At 42.2% G+C, this 19,596-nt stretch overlaps 3 protein-coding genes across 3 annotated transcripts; 2 read left to right on the top strand and 1 right to left on the bottom strand.

Moving 5' to 3' along the window:
• Positions 1 to 536: 536 nt before the first annotated feature.
• On the top strand, positions 537 to 10,012 carry LOC311100058 (FUN14 domain-containing protein 2-like). Its single transcript, XM_084140800.1, has 5 exons — positions 537 to 594; positions 6,682 to 6,847; positions 6,982 to 7,057; positions 7,265 to 7,393; positions 8,782 to 10,012. Exons 1-5 carry the CDS (start codon positions 576 to 578, stop codon positions 8,857 to 8,859), a joined length of 468 nt encoding a protein of 155 aa, XP_083996926.1. The 5' UTR covers positions 537 to 575; the 3' UTR covers positions 8,860 to 10,012.
• Positions 10,013 to 12,503: 2,491 nt separating this feature from the next.
• cmc4 (C-x(9)-C motif containing 4 homolog) lies at positions 12,504 to 13,155 on the bottom strand. Its single transcript, XM_084140463.1, has 3 exons — positions 13,079 to 13,155; positions 12,892 to 12,956; positions 12,504 to 12,782 (listed from the first exon to the last, which is right to left on the bottom strand). Exons 2-3 carry the CDS (start codon positions 12,947 to 12,949, stop codon positions 12,637 to 12,639), a joined length of 204 nt encoding a protein of 67 aa, XP_083996589.1. The 5' UTR covers positions 12,950 to 12,956; positions 13,079 to 13,155; the 3' UTR covers positions 12,504 to 12,636.
• A 373-nt stretch (positions 13,156 to 13,528) lies between these two features.
• Positions 13,529 to 17,776, top strand: LOC311099685 (lys-63-specific deubiquitinase BRCC36). Its single transcript, XM_084140403.1, has 8 exons — positions 13,529 to 13,744; positions 14,146 to 14,267; positions 14,460 to 14,545; positions 14,652 to 14,740; positions 14,832 to 14,887; positions 15,106 to 15,237; positions 16,529 to 16,572; positions 16,699 to 17,776. Exons 1-8 carry the CDS (start codon positions 13,640 to 13,642, stop codon positions 16,845 to 16,847), a joined length of 783 nt encoding a protein of 260 aa, XP_083996529.1. The 5' UTR covers positions 13,529 to 13,639; the 3' UTR covers positions 16,848 to 17,776.
• The last annotated feature ends 1,820 nt before the right edge of the window (positions 17,777 to 19,596 follow it).

The raw sequence follows: 19,596 nt of genomic DNA, 5'->3' as shown, positions 1-19,596 counted from the left end.
ATAAGGGTAGTAGGACATATGAGGCACTAGGGATCGAAATGGTACTGTCTCGCTCTGCCTATCCTTTCTTTGGATTGGTGGATACATCTAATTATTTCAATACTTTTTTGAATATTCGATGAGGGCTGTTGACGTCCACCGCCTGTATTCAATGGAGAGATACTATACTACAGCCTCATATCATGAATATGCATAGTCATCTCGAGACAACTCCGATATAAAGTGTTTTTTCTCAAAGTTGCCGGGATGTGTGCTACTTATATCAGTACACTCGTAACAACCTAAGCATTATGAAACTCCTATTCGATCAAATAAACCTCACATAGCAAATAAGCCATTCAATTTTTTGTTAACCAAATTAGACACTCATTCATTGTCCTCTATACAAAAACTCATCGCTTGGAGAGCAAAAGAAATTAAACGCCACCTGCTGGAGAAGACAGATTTTTGACAGAGTTGGGCCTCTCGCTTCGCCTCTTCCTCTGTGTACTAGGCCAGTTTTCTGCTGCGTCACGTGTTATTTCGGATGGGCTGTGGAATCAAATCCGGGTTGAAACGAAGTGACTTGAGAAAAAATGGCCGAGAAGAAGAAAGGTGAGAAACAAGCTAGCAACAAATATTTGAAATATAATAAATAATTTAAATAGATTGATCTAGGTAACTATCCACAAAATTGAGTCTTTAATCTGATTGAAAATATAAAAATACTGTCACGCAAACTGCGTGCGTTTGCCTTTCTTTACGTTAATGCACTTGAACACTGTCCTTCAGAAAGTTAACTAGCATGTGCAAAATGTTATGCTAGCTAACAATCGCAGTTAGTTAGCTAGATAGCAAGAGCTCAGTGTGAAATGCGCATCAGCGTGCCTTGTTTGCAAGTCACAACGCCTGCTATTTTGAAAAATGCTGACTAAATCCATGTTGTTCGCAGCTATAAATGTAGTTAGCTAGCTTCCAGTGCCCCTGGTTGTGTTGGTTGGTAGTTAGCTAATTTTAGTAGTTCAGTAGCTGGTTAGCCTAACTACACAACATTTACTACGACACACACATTGGGTCAGCAATAACTTAGTTATATAATACTTGGCATTACACCTTCCTTAGCTGATATGACACTTGACTGGTGTGTCGTATAGGGGATAGTGAAGGCCATGTTATGGGACCCTGCCTACTTATTTTGTCCAATCTTGTAGAATTACTAACCACTTAGTTTTCTTCTTCGATGAGGTTTAACGGCGGTTGGCATCGATAAAGGGTGCATTACTGCCACCTACTAGACTGGAGTATAACTCCCTTGTAAAAAATCAAATAAATAAATACATCAACAAATACCCTACCATCTAACTTTACACTCACTAAAAACCCACCACCCTACTCCACTATTCAAATATAGTCCTACCTCAGGCCAACATCCTGAAAGGACGGGACACCACCACACCCTGTAACTCTTCTGACGTCAAGTCTCGTACACCCAAATACCTCTCTACAGCTGCCACCACAACCTACATTTTCTGCGACTTACATTCCATCCCTGTAGTACAGTTGATAACCATTGCTATAAACGCTAAAAATCCAATCTTACTGAAGCATATATTACTTGTTGGCGTATCCCTCTGTACTGGTACAGATCTACTACTCACACCACTCCTCTCAGGATCCCTCCCCCTTGACCTATCTTCCTCTACTTTCTTCACAACTCTAACCCTGGAAACCTCAACCTGCCTCTCTCGCACTGGACATTTCTGATCCCCAGCCCCATGGGACCCCTACAATTAACACATACCACTACTTTCCCAGCTACACATTCCTTTGTCTCATGCCCTTCTGTACACTTCTCACACCTAACCTCCCTCCTACACACTGCTGCCACATGGCCATAAGCTTGACACCTGTAACAACGTAATGTATTCGGCACAAAAACTCGTACGGGATAACTTATATATCCTAACATCACTTCGTCGGGCAAGAGCTCAACATCAAAACTTAAAAGGACAGACAATGTCTCTTCTGTTTCACCACACACGCCATCCTGTCTGCGTCGCACCAAACGAAGAGCATCACAAACACAGGGAATCTTCCCCTTCAGTTGGTTAACTTTCACATTTACCGCTACCCTAGTAATCACTCCTTTCAATGGCACCCTTTTCTTGAGAGCAAAACAATTCACATCTTGTCCCCATTCGTTTAACGCGGAGCGCCTGCTCACTCTGACCAACAGAAACACTTATCACCAGACCACTTCTGGTTATCTTCACCGATTCCACAGCACCCAACTCTGGGGGCAAGGGCGCCGGAGAAGATGGCTGCCGTTTTACAGCCCTCTAACCAATTGTACTAATATGTGTGTTTTTCTGCGTTATTTGTAATTTATTTGGTACATAATGTTTCTGCCATCGTCTCTTATAACCAAAAAGAGCTTCTGGATATCAGGACAGCGATTACTCACCTCGTATTGGACGAATAATTTTTCTTCAACGAGGCGGCCGCGAAGGATATCCTACAGACACCCGACAAGGCCCAAATCCCCGTCATTCGCATGAGGAAGAGACAGAGATATTGTGGACGTAGGTCGGGGTGCCTTGTAAGGATCCGACGGCGAGCGAGTAAACTGCCGCTCCCATCAATCCTATTAGACAATCTTCAATCATTGGAAAATAAATTGGATGACATAAGATTACGGTTATCCTACCAACGGGACATTAAAAACTGTAATATCTTATGTTTCACCGAGTCGTGGCTGAACGACAACATGGATAACATACAGCTAGTGGGCTATACGCTACATCGGCAGGATAGAATGGCTGACTCCGGTAAGACAAGGGGTGGCGGTCTGTGTATATTTGTAAACAACAGCTGGTGCACAAAATCAAATACTAAGGAAGTCTCAAGGTTTTGCTCGCCTGAGGTAGAGTATCTTATGATAAGCTGTAGACCACACTATTTACCAAGAGAGTTTTCATCTATATTTTTCATAGCTGTCTATTTACCACCACAAACCAATGCTGGCATTAAGATTGCACTGAATGAGCTGTATAAGGCCATAAGTCAACAGGAAAACGCTCATCCAGAGGCAGCGCTCCTAGTGGCCGGGGACTTTAATGCAGGGAAACTTAAATCCGTTCTACCTAATTTCTACCAGCATGTTAAATGTGCAAGCAGAGGAAAAAAAACTCTAGACCACCTTTACTCCACACACAGAGACGCATACAAAGCTCTCCCTCGCCCTCCATTTGGCAAATCTGACCATAACTCTATCCTCCTGATTCCTGCTTATAAGCAAAAACTAAAGCAGGAAACACCAGTGACTCTGTTAATAAAAAAGTGGTCAGATGACGCAGATGCTAAGCTACAGGACTGTTTTGCTAGCACAGACTGGAACATGTTCCGGGATTCTTCAGATAGCATTGAAAAGTACACCACATCAGTCACTGGCTTCATCAATAAGTGCATCGATGATGTCGTCCCCACAGTGACCGTACGTACATACCCCAACCAGAAGCCATGGATTACAGGAAACATCCGCACTGAGCTAAAGGGTAGAGCTGCCGCTTTCAAGGAGCGGGACTCTAACCCGGACGCTTATAAGAAATCCCGCTATGCCCTCTGACGAACCATCAAACAGGCAAAGAGTCAATACAGGACTAAGATTGAATCGTACTACACCGGCTCTGACGCTCGTCGGATGTGGCAGGGCTTGAAAACTATTACAGACTCCAAAGGGAAGCACAGCCGCGAGCTTCCCAGTGACACAAGCCTACCAGACGAGCTAAACCACTTCTATGCTCGCTTCGAGGCAAGCAACACTGAAGCATGCATGAGAGCACCAGCTGTTCCAGATGACTATGTGATCACGCTCTCCGTAGCCGATATGAGTAAGACTTTTAAGCAGGTCAACATTCACAAGGCAGGGCCAGACGGATTACCAGGACGTGTACTCCGAGCATGTGCTGACCAACTGGCAAGTGTCTTCACTGATATTTTCAACATGTCCCTGACTGAGTCTGTAATACCAACATGTTTCAAGCAGACCACCATAGTCCCGTGCCCAAGGACACTAAGATAACCTGCCTAAATGACTACCGACCCGTAGCACTGACGTCTGTAGCCATGAAGTGCTTTGAAAGGCTGGTCATGGCTCACATCAACACCATTATCCCAGAAACCCTAGACCCACTCCAATTTGCATACCGCTCCAACAGATCCACAGATTATGCAATCTCTAAGACTTCTCTCCAAAAGACTTCTCAACAGCTTCTACCCCCATGCCATAAGACTCCTGAACAGCTAATCATGGCTACCCGGACTATTTGCACTGCCCCCCCACCCCATCTTTTTACGCTGCTGCTACTCTGTTAATGATTTATGCATAGTCACTTTAACTCTACCCACATGTACATATTACTTCAACTACCTCTACTAGCCGGTGCCCCCGCACATTGACTCTGCACCGGTACCCCCCTGTATATATAGCCTCCCTACTGTTATTTTATTTTACTTCTGCTCTTTTTTTCTGAACACTTTTTTGTTGTTTTATTTTACATTTACATTTTAGTCATTTAGCAGACGCTCTTATCCAGAGCGACTTACAGTTAGTGCATACATTATTATTTTTCATACCCCCTGTGGGAATCGAACCCACAACCCTGGCGTTGCAAACGCCATGCTCTACCAACTGAGCTACATCCCTGCCGGCCATTCCCTCCCCTACCCTGGACGACGCTGGGCCAATTGCGCGCCGCCCCATGGGTCTCCCGGTCGCGGCCGGCTACGACAGAGCCTGGATTCGAACCAGGATCTCTAGTGGCACAGCTAGCACTGTGATGCAGTGCCTTAGACCACTGCGCCACTCGGGAGACACAATTTTACTTTTTTATGAAAAATAAATGCACTGTTGGTTAAGGGCTGTAAGTAAGCATTTCACTGTAATGTCTGCACCTGTTGTATTCGGCGCATGTGGCCAATAAAATTTGATTTGATTTGATTTTTCACCCACCCTGAAACCACAAATGGATCAGCCAAAAGGCAAGGGTCCACTTTTTCCAAACATTTCACTCCTACCAGACTCATCTTTATCCTGACCCTCGGTGCAAGCCTCTGGCTCCGAGAACTTCACCACACCTACCCCCTCCGATACTTCGCCCTCACTCACTTCCATTTCTCCTCCTGTCTTCGATCCGGTGTTCAGCTCACTCTGCTTACACTTTCTACCATTCTTCTTTAACAAACAATCTCCCTTTTCCCTTCTATTTTTAACTGATTCAAGCTCACCCTCTTCCTCCCTCTCCCTCTTAGACCTCTTGCCTCTCTTTTTCCCTCCATTCCTCCTCTGTATTCCAAGTATACGTCTCCTTATGATAATACTGCACTTCTCCTGACATACATCTTGTTCTTGCCCTCTCAAGGGACGCCATTTTCCTTACGGTCTATCACTAACCACGTTTCCATCCACATTTTTTATGCCAGTAAAGTCATACCATATTTAAAAAATCACGACAGCCGTGATGGAAACAGGAAGTTTCGTTACAATTGTATAAATGCCGACAGATAATTTGTTTGTTCGACATGGTGGGATCTTTTTTTGCGAGAAATTGCGGTGGAAACTCCTTTATGCGCAAATAGTGATATAATAGCCATCATATTGAAGTAATCTTGGAGTGTGTGTGGTCCTCCCACTACGACTCGGGAAACCATGCAGTTTATTAGGCTACAGATGAAATAATTTATGAACTTCAGAGGGTGGTGAAAGTACCTGGTGATTATGATGCTCCTTTGCAATAAATATCGAGGGTCTTATTCTGGTGACATGATGGTCGACGCTTGACTGCTGTTTGACAAATAAAAATATTCTTGCTGTCATCCATAATAATCTCATCATGTAGACTAGCCTACCCAAGCACAGCCTACCCGCATAGCCACATGAAATAGGGGTGCTGTGTGTGTATATGAATATAAGTAGTGCACTGGGCCTTTACTAGTCCTGTATTAGCGACCGATATCGCCGTTTGTAGAGCGGGCAATACATTTATTTTTTATTTTTGTAAAATGGCAGCCAAGCATCGATTATCCTTTGGCCTCTGCATGTCTCCGAAGGCTCCGCAATTGCGTCACACCCTCCATACGGAGCCTCCGTCCACATTTTTGGATCAAGCATAAATTGGCTTTTAGGGTAGGGATGTCCCAAGGATCCCGGATAGCACTGACCTTAAAACAAACAGGGCCAATTCCATAAAACGGAACAAAAGTGTTTCACTATCTATGGTATGCATCAAAAAGGATTTGGTGTCTGCCAGGTCAGTTTGTTTGTTCTTGAGACCAAATCTCTTGACTACTGAGCTGATCACAAGGCTGTCTGACTGAAAGTGAAACTGATGGCCATCTGGTCTCTCTGGGCTGGTCTATTTTAGGCCTCTATTTTGAAGTGTCCAGAGGCCTGGATTTGTAAAGGTCAGTGTAGTCTACTTTCTGGCATCAGACGCAGCATAAGACACACAGTATTTCCACTGTTGGAGGTGAAGAAGAGTCCATCCAACATGCATTTCACAGTGTCCTGCAAGGTCATGTGAGCCATGGACAATCAAGCATATGACTTTGAAATCAATGAAATAATTGGCTATATCAAATTACAACTAGATAGTTACATGGTGGTGGGTCTGACACATTTTTTATTGTGATTTGTTCTTCTAGATAAGAGTGAGGAGGTGGTAGAGTATCTTCTAGATAAGAGTGAAGAGGTGGTAGACTATGCCAAGAAACAGAGATGGTGGAACAAAATATTTGGCAAGAACTCTGGGCCAGTAGCAGAGAAGTATGATGTTGCCACGCAGCTTGCCATTGGTGGAGTGTCTGGCTGGTGAGTCAATCAGTCCTGATTGTGTAATATGAGTAAATAAACGGAAAAGCCATGTGAATCTGCTGCGGTGTTCTACAATTTAACCAGTTATATGACTTGGCAGGTCTCTGTTTGACAGCTGTTTTTCCTCTTAGGTGTGCTGGGTATTTGTTCCAGAAAGTTGGGAAGCTGGCGGCTTCAGCAGTGGGTGGAGGCTTCTTTTTGCTTCAGGTAGGGCGTGACTTCTAATGCTCTGCATCAGTTTATTTTGTTTTGTGTTTGAAAATCCATAGTTCTAAACAACACCTGGCCAACTTATTTACCTACATTTAACACATATTTGACACTCATGTTTCACATTAGGACACATGGAAGTGTGTTATGGCACAACCCCAGACACATTGCCATTATTGGCGGGTGTGATTCATTTCCTTCTAGATTGCCAATCACACAGGATACATCAAAGTGGACTGGAAGAGAGTGGAGCGGGACGTAAACAAGGCCAAGAAGCAGCTGAAGTTGAATACAGAAAAGCCCAGTAAGGAAGTCAGGACAAAAGTGGATGAGGTAAGGGGTCATCATGGTCTACTATAAAATGGTGGATGTTTCCTATCTGATTCATGTCTTATGATCTTTTTGGTGTTGTGATTCTATCGTTTCAAATATGATGTTGAAGCTATCCACACCTTTTTACTCCAGAGTATAAAAGAGAACAATGTCAAAGATATGGAAGCCCGTTCCTATGTATCGAATGGTAGCGGGATGAACAGGCTGTGGCTCGGGTGGTTGATATCCTTGATTATCTTTTTGGCCTTCCTGTGACATCTGGTGCTGTAGGTGTCCTGGAGGGCAGACAGTGTGCCCCCGGTGATGCGTTGGGCAGACCGCACCACCCTCTGGAGAGCCCTGCGGTTGCGGACAGTGCAGTTGCCGTACCAGGCGGCGATACAGCCCGACAGAATGCTCCCAATTGTGCATCTGTAAAAGTTTGTGAGGGTCTTAGGGGCCAAGCCAAATTTATTCAGCCTCCTGAGGTTGACGAGGCGCTGTTGTGCCTTCTTCACCACACTGTCTGTGTGGGTGGACCATTTCAGATTGTCTTTAAACGCTAAGGAACTTCTCCACTTCGGTCCCGTCGATGTGGATAGGGGCGTGCTCCCTCCTGTTTCCTGAAGTCCACGATCAGCTCCTTTGTTTTGTTGACGTTGAGTGAGAGGTTATTTTCCTGGCACCACTCTGCCAGGGCCCTCACCTCCTCCCTGTAGGCTGTCTTGTCATTGTTGGTAATCAAGCCTACTACTGTTGTGTCGTCTGCAAATTTGATGATTGAGTTGGAGGCGTGCTTGGCCACGCAGTCATGGGTGAACAGGGAGTACAGGAGGGGGCTGAGCACGCACCCTTGTGGGGCCCCAGTGTTGAGGATCAGCGAAGTGGAGATGTTGTTTCCTACCTTCACCACCTGGGGGCGGCCCGTCAGGAAGTCCAGGACCCAGTTGCACAGAGCGGGGTTCAGACCCAGGGCCGCGAGCTTAATGATGAGTTTGGAGCGTACTATGGTGTTGAATGCTGAGCTATAGTCTTGATACCATTTGAAAGGAAACACTTTGATGTTTTTGGAAATGTGAAATTAATGTAGGAGAATATAACACATTAGATCTGGTAAAATATATAATACAAACAAAAAAACATGCGTTTTCTTTTTTTTTTTGTTCCATCATGTTTTATGAAAAAATGTATGCCCTCACTAACTGTAAGTCGCTCTGGATAAGAGCGTCTGCTAAATGACTAAAATGTAAATGTGTATAATGGCACAATCATAACTTTAATAATGTTTTTTTTTTCCGGGCTTGGCCTCATAAGCTCATAAAGAACGGGCTTCCATACTATGAACAATGCTTATCAATACTCTGCACAACTTAACCATGCATTGGTGTTTTTTTATATATTTTTTTCAGGTGCAGACATTTGTGAAGAAGAATATTGTCCTCACAGGAGGTTTTGCTGGGGGATTTCTGCTGGGCTTGGCCTCCTAAGTCTACTAATTGAATCTGTCTTTATTTAATATTGTGTCAAATACAAGGCTGAAAAAAGCTTAAACCTAAGCAGCTATCTAGATATGCAAGTAGACTACATATCAATTATATCATATGTCAAACTGTAACTCATAGCCTTGATGTGTGTTTTTGGGCTTATGGGCATGTGTCCATTTGAAAACAGCCATTTAAAATACTATGTTTGTAGTTGAGGCTTATGCATGACCTGTGCACATTTGGTAGGAGCATTGTCTTACTAGTTAATTTATTATGACATTTTCCTATGCATTATTTTGGTATGGGACAGTACTTATTTGAGAGATGGTTTGAAATCCACCAAAATAGGTTTATCTGGATGCATATAAATGTATTCAGTCAGATGGAACTGGCGCAAAGCCCTTTTAACTTGTTTTCCCTAATGTGGGATTTGTTTTGTAATATCCTTCATTTTCTAAATTGTTAAGATCAAGGTTGTATGTGTGTTTATATGTTCCTTCAAACCAAAGGGTCTCAGTTACAAGCAGAAATACATGTATGAGTAAGTACTGTACAAGGGGACTAGGAGGCTGCAGTAATGGTATTACAGAAGTTATATTTTCTTACCTAAAAATAATTGAAATTCCAAAGTGTAATTCAAGGACAATCATGGTGTGTGCATATTAACCATCCCCAACACTAGTGACTTATTTACCAGTGGATGAGGATGCGTGTCAAGTACTTACTTGAGACCAAGGAGTTAGAAAGCCAGACTGGACATCTGGCTTTATAAATCCCTGCTTGAGACTGAAATCTGAGTCATATTTGTTTTCAAGTACAGATTGTGTTGATTATAGTTGCACCATCAAAAGCTGCCGCACAGCATAAAAGATTCCAGTGTACTTACAAATGACTATGGACAATTTGGAAGATATCAATAGCCCTTTGTAGGGAACACATGTGATGAGGAAATGCACTAATATAAATTCAGGTTTGCTACAATTATTTATCCAATGTTTGTTATTCTCCTCAATGCAACCCTTACCCAAGTACTTAGCAAAGTGTAAAATGTGCAGTTCAAAAGCTTAATGGGTATTTTTTTCACTGTTTAAAATTCAATATTTTGTTACAAACAAAATGTAAAATTCTGGGAGAAGTAATAAAAAAGTGAACAGTCTTTTAGAATGATTTTGTTTGCCAGAGTTTCACTGATAATACAGCTACAGTCAGGGGCGTAACTTTGTTTTAGAAGTTGGAGGGACATAACTTGGTGGGGGGTCTGGGGGTCCTCCCATTTTTGGTGGCACCTAAAGCTAATTTCCTGCATTTCTACACAATCTAATATGACCCATGGCCCTTCTAGCCATCACTATTTAGAACAACATAAAGTAAGCAAAAATGCCAAGTCATCAAGCTAGGTAAGAGATCATTATTAATTATGTGTAAGTGATTGATAAGACTGAACTAGATCAATGATAATTAAATAATCAATATTGTGTTGCGCCTTTAACCAATAGCCTAACAAATGAACAAGTCTTACAAATAAAGTACAAAGACTTTTGATTGTCTTTATTAATTAAGACATACTCTACATCAAATTTCAACCAGACCTCCTAGCCAGCCCGAGCCGCCTGGACACCCGACCCCCACCAGTCTAGTCAATAACTCAACTCTCTCCCCAACACAACTTCCTTCCCATCTTTTTTTTTATGTCTCAAGGAAAGGTTTGGAAAACAAAAGTTGTATAAAAACACCTACACATTAACACACAGAAACAGTACACCCTCCATATAATTCATATCATAGGCCTACTAGTATTGTAGAGCTCCTTTTACTTGCACACAATATAGCTGGATCGCCCCGTCCTGTCCCTAGGGGTCCACCGCCCTGCAGCGCCCCAACCCAACACACCCCACTCAGCTTTAGGATCTTAGTGAAACATTCATTATTGGTTTCAGGTGTGTTAGGCCAAGGCCAGAGTGACAACCAACAGTACAGCAGACCCCCGGGGCCAGGACTGAGCAGCCCAGCAGCTAGGGATTGCCTAAATAGGTATCTCCCCTGACGTGGGCATGTTTTCAATACAGACTCCTTTTGTCGTACAGTATTCCATATAAGGCATCCAGACCTTATGAAAGTTGCACAGTATACCCTTAATTTTGTAATTAATCAAATCTAGTAATACATAACTTCACATGTATTCTATCCATTGTGGGAGGATAACAGGGAGAAGGGAGAATCTGTAGACATGCTGAGATAGAACATACTCTTTGCCAGAATTCAGCCAGCCTTCACAGGACCATAACATATGCAAATGTGTCCCCTTTCGTGTTTTACACCTCCAGCAGAATAATTACATTTCTGTGTGCATGATATTCAGTTTCACTGGTATATGGTACATTAAATGGATGGTCTTAAACTGCAGTAATTTATGTCTGAGACTATATGAACATGACTGGGCATTCTAACATATCTGTATCCATTCATCATCATCAATAGTGTCTCCCAGGTCTTCCTCACATTTTTGTTTGACATGTTTTGTGTCATAGGGAAAAGCCTCTATCAACCCTTGATACAGTTCGGAAATCAACTTGAGGTTTGTCAGACTGCCTTAAAATAGTTTCAATCTTTGAAGCTTCTTGCTTGTCCAGTGTTTGCTGTACAGAGAAAATAGTGTTGTATCACCTCCGCTCCATCACAGACCGGTCTTCCCTGGCTGCCTGACCCTGATGAGACCCCTGTCACCATCTGATCCTGCTCAGATGAGGCCTGACAAAGAATTACATTTAACATTTATACATTATGTCTGCTAAATGGCATATTATTTATTATTATTATATTATACATGAATAGAATCAATGGTTCAACAATTGAAATGACCATTATTCCCAGATCCCAGACTGTAGCCTACCCATCAACTCAAGATGGAACTTTGTATCCATTCACTGATTGCTATAATACACTGCAAAATTCCCCTGAGCTCTGTAGACTGGTCTTCCCTGGCTGTCTGACCCTGCAGGGACACCTGTCACCATCTGATCCTGCTATGACATGATGAGCATAGTGTCGTGTACTGACTGCACCATGACAGTGAAGCCTGTAGAGCTGTTTATACCGTGTCAGTGTATAAAGTAGGGAATAGCTAGGGAAACTGACTGATCAATAACGTTACATTGCTATACTGACTAATAACTGACATTGCGCTGAAAAAACAGAATATCAGTCTTCAATTGTTTGACCGGTGTTTCATCGTTTGATTCAGGTCTAGTGTGATTGAGGCAAAAATAATCGCTGAAGTTAGCTAACTTTGGCTAGCTCTGCTAGCTAATGGTACATCATCAAATGTACTTCTGTTGAAATGGGACAAAACAAAGGCTACAAAACATTTCCATACACACAACAGCTGTTAGATACAGCTACCTGACATAGCTATAGGCTAGCTAGAGCTGAACTGGCTGTGATAGCTACTAGTTTATTCACTTCCTTCGAGAGGGGATGAAACATTAGCTAACGTAAAATGTCAGTTACACTACTAGCTCAGCACTGGGAATAACATAATTTTTCAAAAATGCAATTTCAGAATGTGGGCGAGTGATGTCCCTCCCGTCCCCAGTAAAAGTTGCGCCCCTGGCTACAGTACTTGAACACTGGACTCCATTCCCCTAGGATCATTTACTGTCATTATAAACAACTTTATTACATTTGAAGCATTGTCATTATGTACAGTTTACAAATAAGACCGTTGTCCGGTGTCCACAATCAGGTCACAAATAAGACCGTTGTCCTGTGTCCACAATCAGGTCAGGATGCACCTGGGCGTTTAGGCTCTGAAGACTTCTGTTCCCTAGCGAACCCTGAGCAGCAGATGGAGTTCTCACCTGCGTGCTCACAGCACATACGCATAGCTCTTATCACATCCTCGCACCTGCTCTCTATGTACTTGTTTGCTGGAAGACAAAGACAGCGGGCTTGTAATACATGAAACCCAATCAGATATATCAAAAGTTATTCACGTTAGAAATCATTTAAATAGATAATGTTGTGGAAAAACCTCACCTTGTAAACACTTCTGAATTGCGCATGCTTGCTTCTGACAAGGATCTTTCTGTGGCATTTTACCACTATCAAGAAAACACAGACATGCAAATATACATATTTGATTACTTGGACAACCAGCATAAACTATTAACCACCTGTACATATTGCAATTATCCTACGATATTAAACTGTCATGATTCTACACCTGTTTGTTCTTCAAGAGCTCTACAAACGTCCCCGGAATCCCGGGTGTTTACCAAATGTCATCCGACTGGATTGGCTGCCCTATGGACTTTGCTGATTAAATTGCAGATAATTATAATTACATTATTTTGTAATGTCTATAAATGTATTTTCTGTTTGTGGATAACGTACGACTGTATAAAAAGTGTATGATTTTGTGGGCTAAGTGGTAAAATATAGCTAGGACCACATGGGGAGAATCTCGATTGCATTCTCCTCGCGTCCTCTCTCCTCGCCTCCTTCTCAAAATCCATTGGCTGAGAAATCCACAGGTCCCGCCCCTCTGATATTCTCCTCCAATGGGAAGGAGGCGAGGAGAGAGGCCGCGAAGAGAATATAATTGAGATTTACCCATGGACTAAATCCGCCGCCTTGCAACAACGGACTGTTATTGATGTAACACACGTTTTGATACGGAAGTAGCTAACTATCAAGCTAACTCTAGCTCGTGGAGTTTGATAAATAGCTAGCTAATCATTTATGTTTTTTTTTTTTTTAAACGAGGCAGTTATAGTTCTATAACATGGCAGTGAGCGCAGTTCACCTCGAATCAGATGCCTTTTTGGTTTGCATGAGTCATGCATTAAGTACCGAGAAGGAGGAAGTAATGGGACTCTGCATCGGAGAGGTAACGTTTGCTAGCTAGTTAACGTTAGCCTTTTAGCTAAATAACTTTATCAATCAATCAAAGTTTATTGGTCGCGTACACCGTTGAGCAGATGTTATAGTGGGTGCAGTGAAATGCTTGTTACTATCGCAATACAGATAGATAGATAGATAGATAGATAGATGGCTACATGCATTCTAGTATGATTAATCAGGCTGTAACTCACACTTGGTATATACAATTAATTGTGTATATTCCTGCCTGATTAGTCAGACTACATGCATGCATCCCTTGTTGTTACATTCATATTCTCAGTTGGCATATGTCCCCAACTTCGTATAGTGAGTGACACATTTAATTGATTCTAACTAGCAACCCTGCTAAGTATTCTGCTTTCTCAGTCACCTGGTTTGTTTACACAGGTGGATAACAACCGCATCGTCCACATTCATTCTGTTATTATTCTCCGACGCTCAGACAAGAGGAAGGATCGCGTGGAAATCTCGCCTGAGCAGCTATCTTCAGCGGCTACCGAAGCTGAGATATCCTTTGTGCAACATGTCTCATTCATGAACTTAAATCTCTGTCTTCTGGTGGTGTCTTGCAGGATATCAATGTGACCGTCAGTGTCATGGATGTCACAAATGTCACTGTGACAGGTAGAGGTCTCATAGGATTCCTGAGGACACAGCCATTGTATCATTTTGCTAATCTATTTCCTTAGTAAGAGCTACAGGTTGGCTGAAATGACTGGACGGCCGATGCGTGTAGTTGGTTGGTACCACTCTCACCCCCACATCACTGTGTGGCCATCACATGTGGGTAAGAACCAGAGCACCCCTCTACCACATCAATTCCACAACTTTAGATTTCACTGTCATGGCAAACTGTTTCAGTCGGTGTCTGAGTCATTCATTTTCTACAACAGATGTAAGGACACAGGCCATGTACCAAATGATGGACCAGGGCTTTGTTGGGCTGATATTCTCCTGCTTCATTGAGGATAAGAACACAAAAGTAGGGTTTAAGTGATAGCAATTTAAAATATATAAAGTTATTTTGATATACAAAGGGGCATTGAATTAATTAAATGATTATTTTCTCTTAGACCGGTCGAGTTCTCTACACCTGCTTCCAGTCTGTGCAAGCCCAGAAAGGCTCTGAGTAAGTGTGCCCCTGTTTGGTAACCACTGTTTGCAGTAAAATTAATATCCTATCCAGATCTCAGTTAAACAAAATTAGGTGTTATCTCCCTCATGACTACTAATTAGAGGAAGATTCAATTGATTCAGTCCTTTTCAAAGCAGTTGTCCACAAAAAATAAGCCATTTAATAATATCGGCACAAATACTGAATTGCGTCCCTGATCTGTGTTGATAAAGGTACGAGAGAATCGAGATCCCAATTCATGTGGTTCCGCACGAGGCCATTGGGAAAGTGTGCCTTGAATCAGCAGTGGAGCTCCCAAGAATCCTCTGCCAGGAAGAGCAGGATACCTACAGAAAGATTCATAGGTATGTAGCCTCGGAAGCCCAGGGGTGCGTTGATTTTGGTTCAACGTTTGCTTCGTTGCGTGACTGTTTGTACTGAATGATATGTTTCACCAAAACGTTACCTGGAAACCCAATGTTGAATTACATTGAATTCTATGTAGGGCAGAAATGAGCGTTTGAATCAGGAAAGTTTCTTCTCACGACCTCTACAAGCCAGAATGTTAAATACAATTATATTTTAATGTACTTAACCAAGTCCGTGCAGTTGGTCATTTTGGCGTTAGGAATGTGAGACAATATATCCACAGGAAAGTATAATTACATCAACTTTTCAACGCGCTGGTAGTGCATTCAGATTTCTATCACCTGAAGCATGTGCACAAGAAAAGAAATACATGCACGAGACACATCCATATTTGCCGAGCTCGTGCACATGTTTACATGGTTCTTGTGCGCATGCTTCAGGTGATAGAAATCTGAACGCACTACCAGCGCTTTGAAAAGTTGATATCATTATACTTTACTGTGGATATGTCTCACATTCCTACCGCCAAAAGGACCAACCGCACGGACAACCGGTAAAGTACATTAAAATATAATTGTATTCAACATTCTGGCTAGTAGAGGTTGTGAGAGGAAAATGTACTCATTCAAATGCAAATTTCTGACTGACGTAGAATTCAATGCAATTCATCGTCAGGTTTCCAGGAAACCCAAAACGGTGCACACCATTCTTCAACAGCCTTTAAGGTACATTTGGTGGTTGTGGTGAGCTGTGGCCTGATAAATATGGGTGTGACCATTTTCAAATGGCAAAACTCCTGCAGCACACCATACACAATTGCCCTCTGGGCCACCATAATCATGTCATTCATCAACTGATTGTTTAGTACAGTTCCATTCAATTATTTAACGTTCAACACTGTTCTGTCGTACTGAACGCACCCCAGGCTTCTAAAGTTTTGTTCGAAAGCCTGGGGAAGTTCTCCTCAGGAAGATGATAAAAAGGGGTGGAGTCTAGATGGAAACTAGTGATGCATTGAAGGTATTTGATTAAACTGGCCTGGGTTGCACCGGGCTATGGCCCGTCACATGACCGGGCGAAGCCAGTGAGGGAGGCGCTCCCTGGTACCTCTTTTTTGGAATGTGTTGAGCCCCCCTGCAACTGCCTCTGCCACACTGAACAACACATTTCCCCTTTGTCTACCATAATATACAAAATTGTCATGCTGCAAATGCAGGACTCAGGGCAGCTCATTGTGTATTGCTCATTGTTAATGGAGTAATTTTAAAGTATTTCATTCCTTTGCAGCTTAACTCACCTGGATCCGATCACGAAGATACACAATGGCTCAGGTTGGTGTCATGTATTTGTTGACAACTGATATTTGATTGTATCAGCATGCACATTTTAATATCACAGACAGTGCAGCTGTCTTGACTGTGCTTTCTCCTCCTGACGTGTGTGTGTGTACGTTTCAGTGTTCACTAAGAACCTGTGCAGTCAGATGTCTGCTGTGAGTGGTCCCCTGCTGCAGTGGCTGGAGGACCGTTTGGAGCAGAACAGACAGAGCGTCATTGAGCTGCAGCTGGAGAAGGAGAGACTAACTCAGGAGCTGGCAACCATGTGAGGGAGAGGTAAGGAAAATACTAATGTTTCTGCAGTGCCATACACCTTCTCACACGAGGACAAATGACTAAGGGAATCTCATCATGGCTAACTGAACTGTGGACGTGAAATTTAAACCACCATCTACCTGAATCTTTCTCCATCTGAACAAAGTTTTCGCTCTGAACACTTGTCTTTGCCTCCCAATGCCACCACACACCTTAGGGGGTGTTTTCCTGTTAGGTCATGCTCTGTGTACTACTAAACGCTATACTGTATTTTCAAGAACATTGTCACTCCCATACTAAAATGTAGTTTTTAAAATTCACTTTAGTTCCTTGGCACTGAGCATTTGATGCGTTTTTCATTTTCATCAACCTATATTTATGTTTTGAATGGAAGGTACAATGGACCTTGAGCATGAAAGGATGTCCCTATGTGAATTGACAATTTTTAAAATGTGACGTAGTATATCCAGGTATTTGCTTATTCAAGTATTTTATGTTTCATGCTTCTTTATTTGTGCTCTATAAGTCATCTCCTTGACACATATATCTGATTGCTTGTAGTTATGAATGTTTTCATGAGTTAGTTCATGGAAATGTATTGCTATTCCAAACCATTAACCTGATCAGCTCCTGCAGAGTTTGAGTTCTATGTGAGACTTTTGGTCAGAAAAGCTCAGAGTATGTTGGTTCTCTTAGAATGGCAGTACGAGAGGCGGTTTGTAATTAAGTATTTCATATGAGGGAGGGGTGGTGGAGGAGTTGGGATATTACTCTGTTTGGTTAATACAGCATTTTTAGCTAAACGACGTCTACATGTCAATTTATGTCTGTATTTTGGTGGAATCATCTTAGCTTATTTAGCAGCCAATTGCTTAGTCATCGTTGTGCCTTGTCATGCTTGTATGGGTTCTGTTTGAGGGATTAAACAGCCCCCCCCCACCGAGTCGTACTTTTTTTTTCTTGATGACTCACTGTCTTAAATATTTGTGTCAGTTGATTGAAGCCATACCAGTTCCAAATCTAGGCTACACCACATTCATATGCAGCTCAAATTGGGTGAGCAGTCATTTAAATATGACTGGCTTCAGAGTCATATTTCAAACATCTACATACATTTAATTTTTAGTACAGGAATAGGTCTGCAATCTACCAACAGCACGTTTTGATGTTGATTGGTTAGAAAAATCCCACATTTTCAGATGGCCTGGTTTTGTGTGTACAATAGAAATGATGATTATTTTATTTTTTAGCTTTGAAAAAGATTGTCTTCTGACCTTCTCTGAGAGTTGCTATAGGAACAGCTCTGCCCATCTGCTGGAGTGGTTCAGTATTCTGAGTCATTGTGCTGCTGCATTCACATCAGGCAGAGAGAATGAGCAATTTCCTGAGAGACATATCTTCATTATGGACTTATTCAATGATACCTCACGATGCTGAAATAGCCTTTAGTGAGGTGAAAGAGTTGGTATGTGAAAGGAACTATAGGGGGCCCTGTTAGCAGTAATACCAACCCAAAATCAGTGACATAAGCACAAGGCATCATGTATGGCAGATGGTGTAGACGGTATTAATTTTTTGTTAAAATTAGATGTAATGTCTCTAGAGCTGACTTGAAATCTGGCAATCTAAATGCTTTGGCTGTCATCCTAATCACTATCACAACAATAATCATCCTCATTACAGCCTCAATCATTTTCAAATGTTCTATGTTATTCCTCTAGGTCGAGGCATTGTCCTCCAGCGATACAAGGCTTTCTGCATCTCAAAAATACAAACAAAGACAGCAGATGCATGCTAAAAAGGTACTGAGGCTGGACTGGCCAGAAAACTGAAGTGAATATTATGTGCTGTATTCTCACTTGGTCTCGTGTAATCACATTTTCATCAACATCCCAACACACAGATGCTCTGGTTCTCTGCGTGTCATAGCATTGCTAATGTGTGATGGCATTCCCTGCATCGTTCACTGTGCATCCGAGACTCTCTAGTATAGGGATGGAGGGAAGGGAACCCATGATTCTCAGGAAACTGAGGTTGGGTGACAGGTTGATTTATTAAAAACTGCTGACCCGGAACTGCGTCTGCACCAATGCTGCCTACTGTAATTCATGGTGACTTCTGCCTCAGCCCGGCCAAGGTTATATAGAACTGTGATATACTGTATTGTTTCAGAATAGATACATGGCTAAAGTCATCCTCCGTTAAACCTTTCAGATGACTTTTTAACGTGCCACAGAAGGGAATGCTGTTTCAGGTGTCATACACTACCATTGCCACAAATGAAGCATAAAAAAAGTGCACCAGGCTGTAATTTGTGGTAGATTTATTCAAATACTGTCATTGCAATTTAATCCAGAGGGGAACATCTATTTGCATTTCTTTCAGTGGGTGTATTCCAAGCAATAAATTCAATTTTATTGACCTCAGATGGTGAGGGTTGAATGCTTTTCAGATTGGATATTTTATTATAATAATAATAATTTAGTGGGTGCTTATTTGTTCTATTTCACACAAGTGTGTATTAATAGGCATTTGTGAATTGGGGAAATGTGTTTTTTGCATATCCCAACTCTCCCTAAGAAACCCTCGGAGAGGGGTCACGGCCAGGGTCAGCCATTATCAACGGCGACCCTGGCGCAATTAGGGTTAAGTGCCTTGCTCAAGGGCACGTCAACATATTTTTTGACTGATGACTCTCCAGTTTTCAAAGGTTTGTTTATCTTTTCTTATTATTTATTTTTTGTCTGCTATTGCTATGGAATC

This window comes from Coregonus lavaretus (genome assembly GCF_964263955.1).
Source record: "Coregonus lavaretus genome assembly, chromosome: 24".
In the NCBI taxonomy this organism is placed as follows: Eukaryota; Metazoa; Chordata; class Actinopteri; order Salmoniformes; family Salmonidae; genus Coregonus; species Coregonus lavaretus.
The sequence above is the reverse complement of the archived record's forward strand: the minus strand, read 5'-3'. Positions and strand labels throughout refer to the sequence as shown.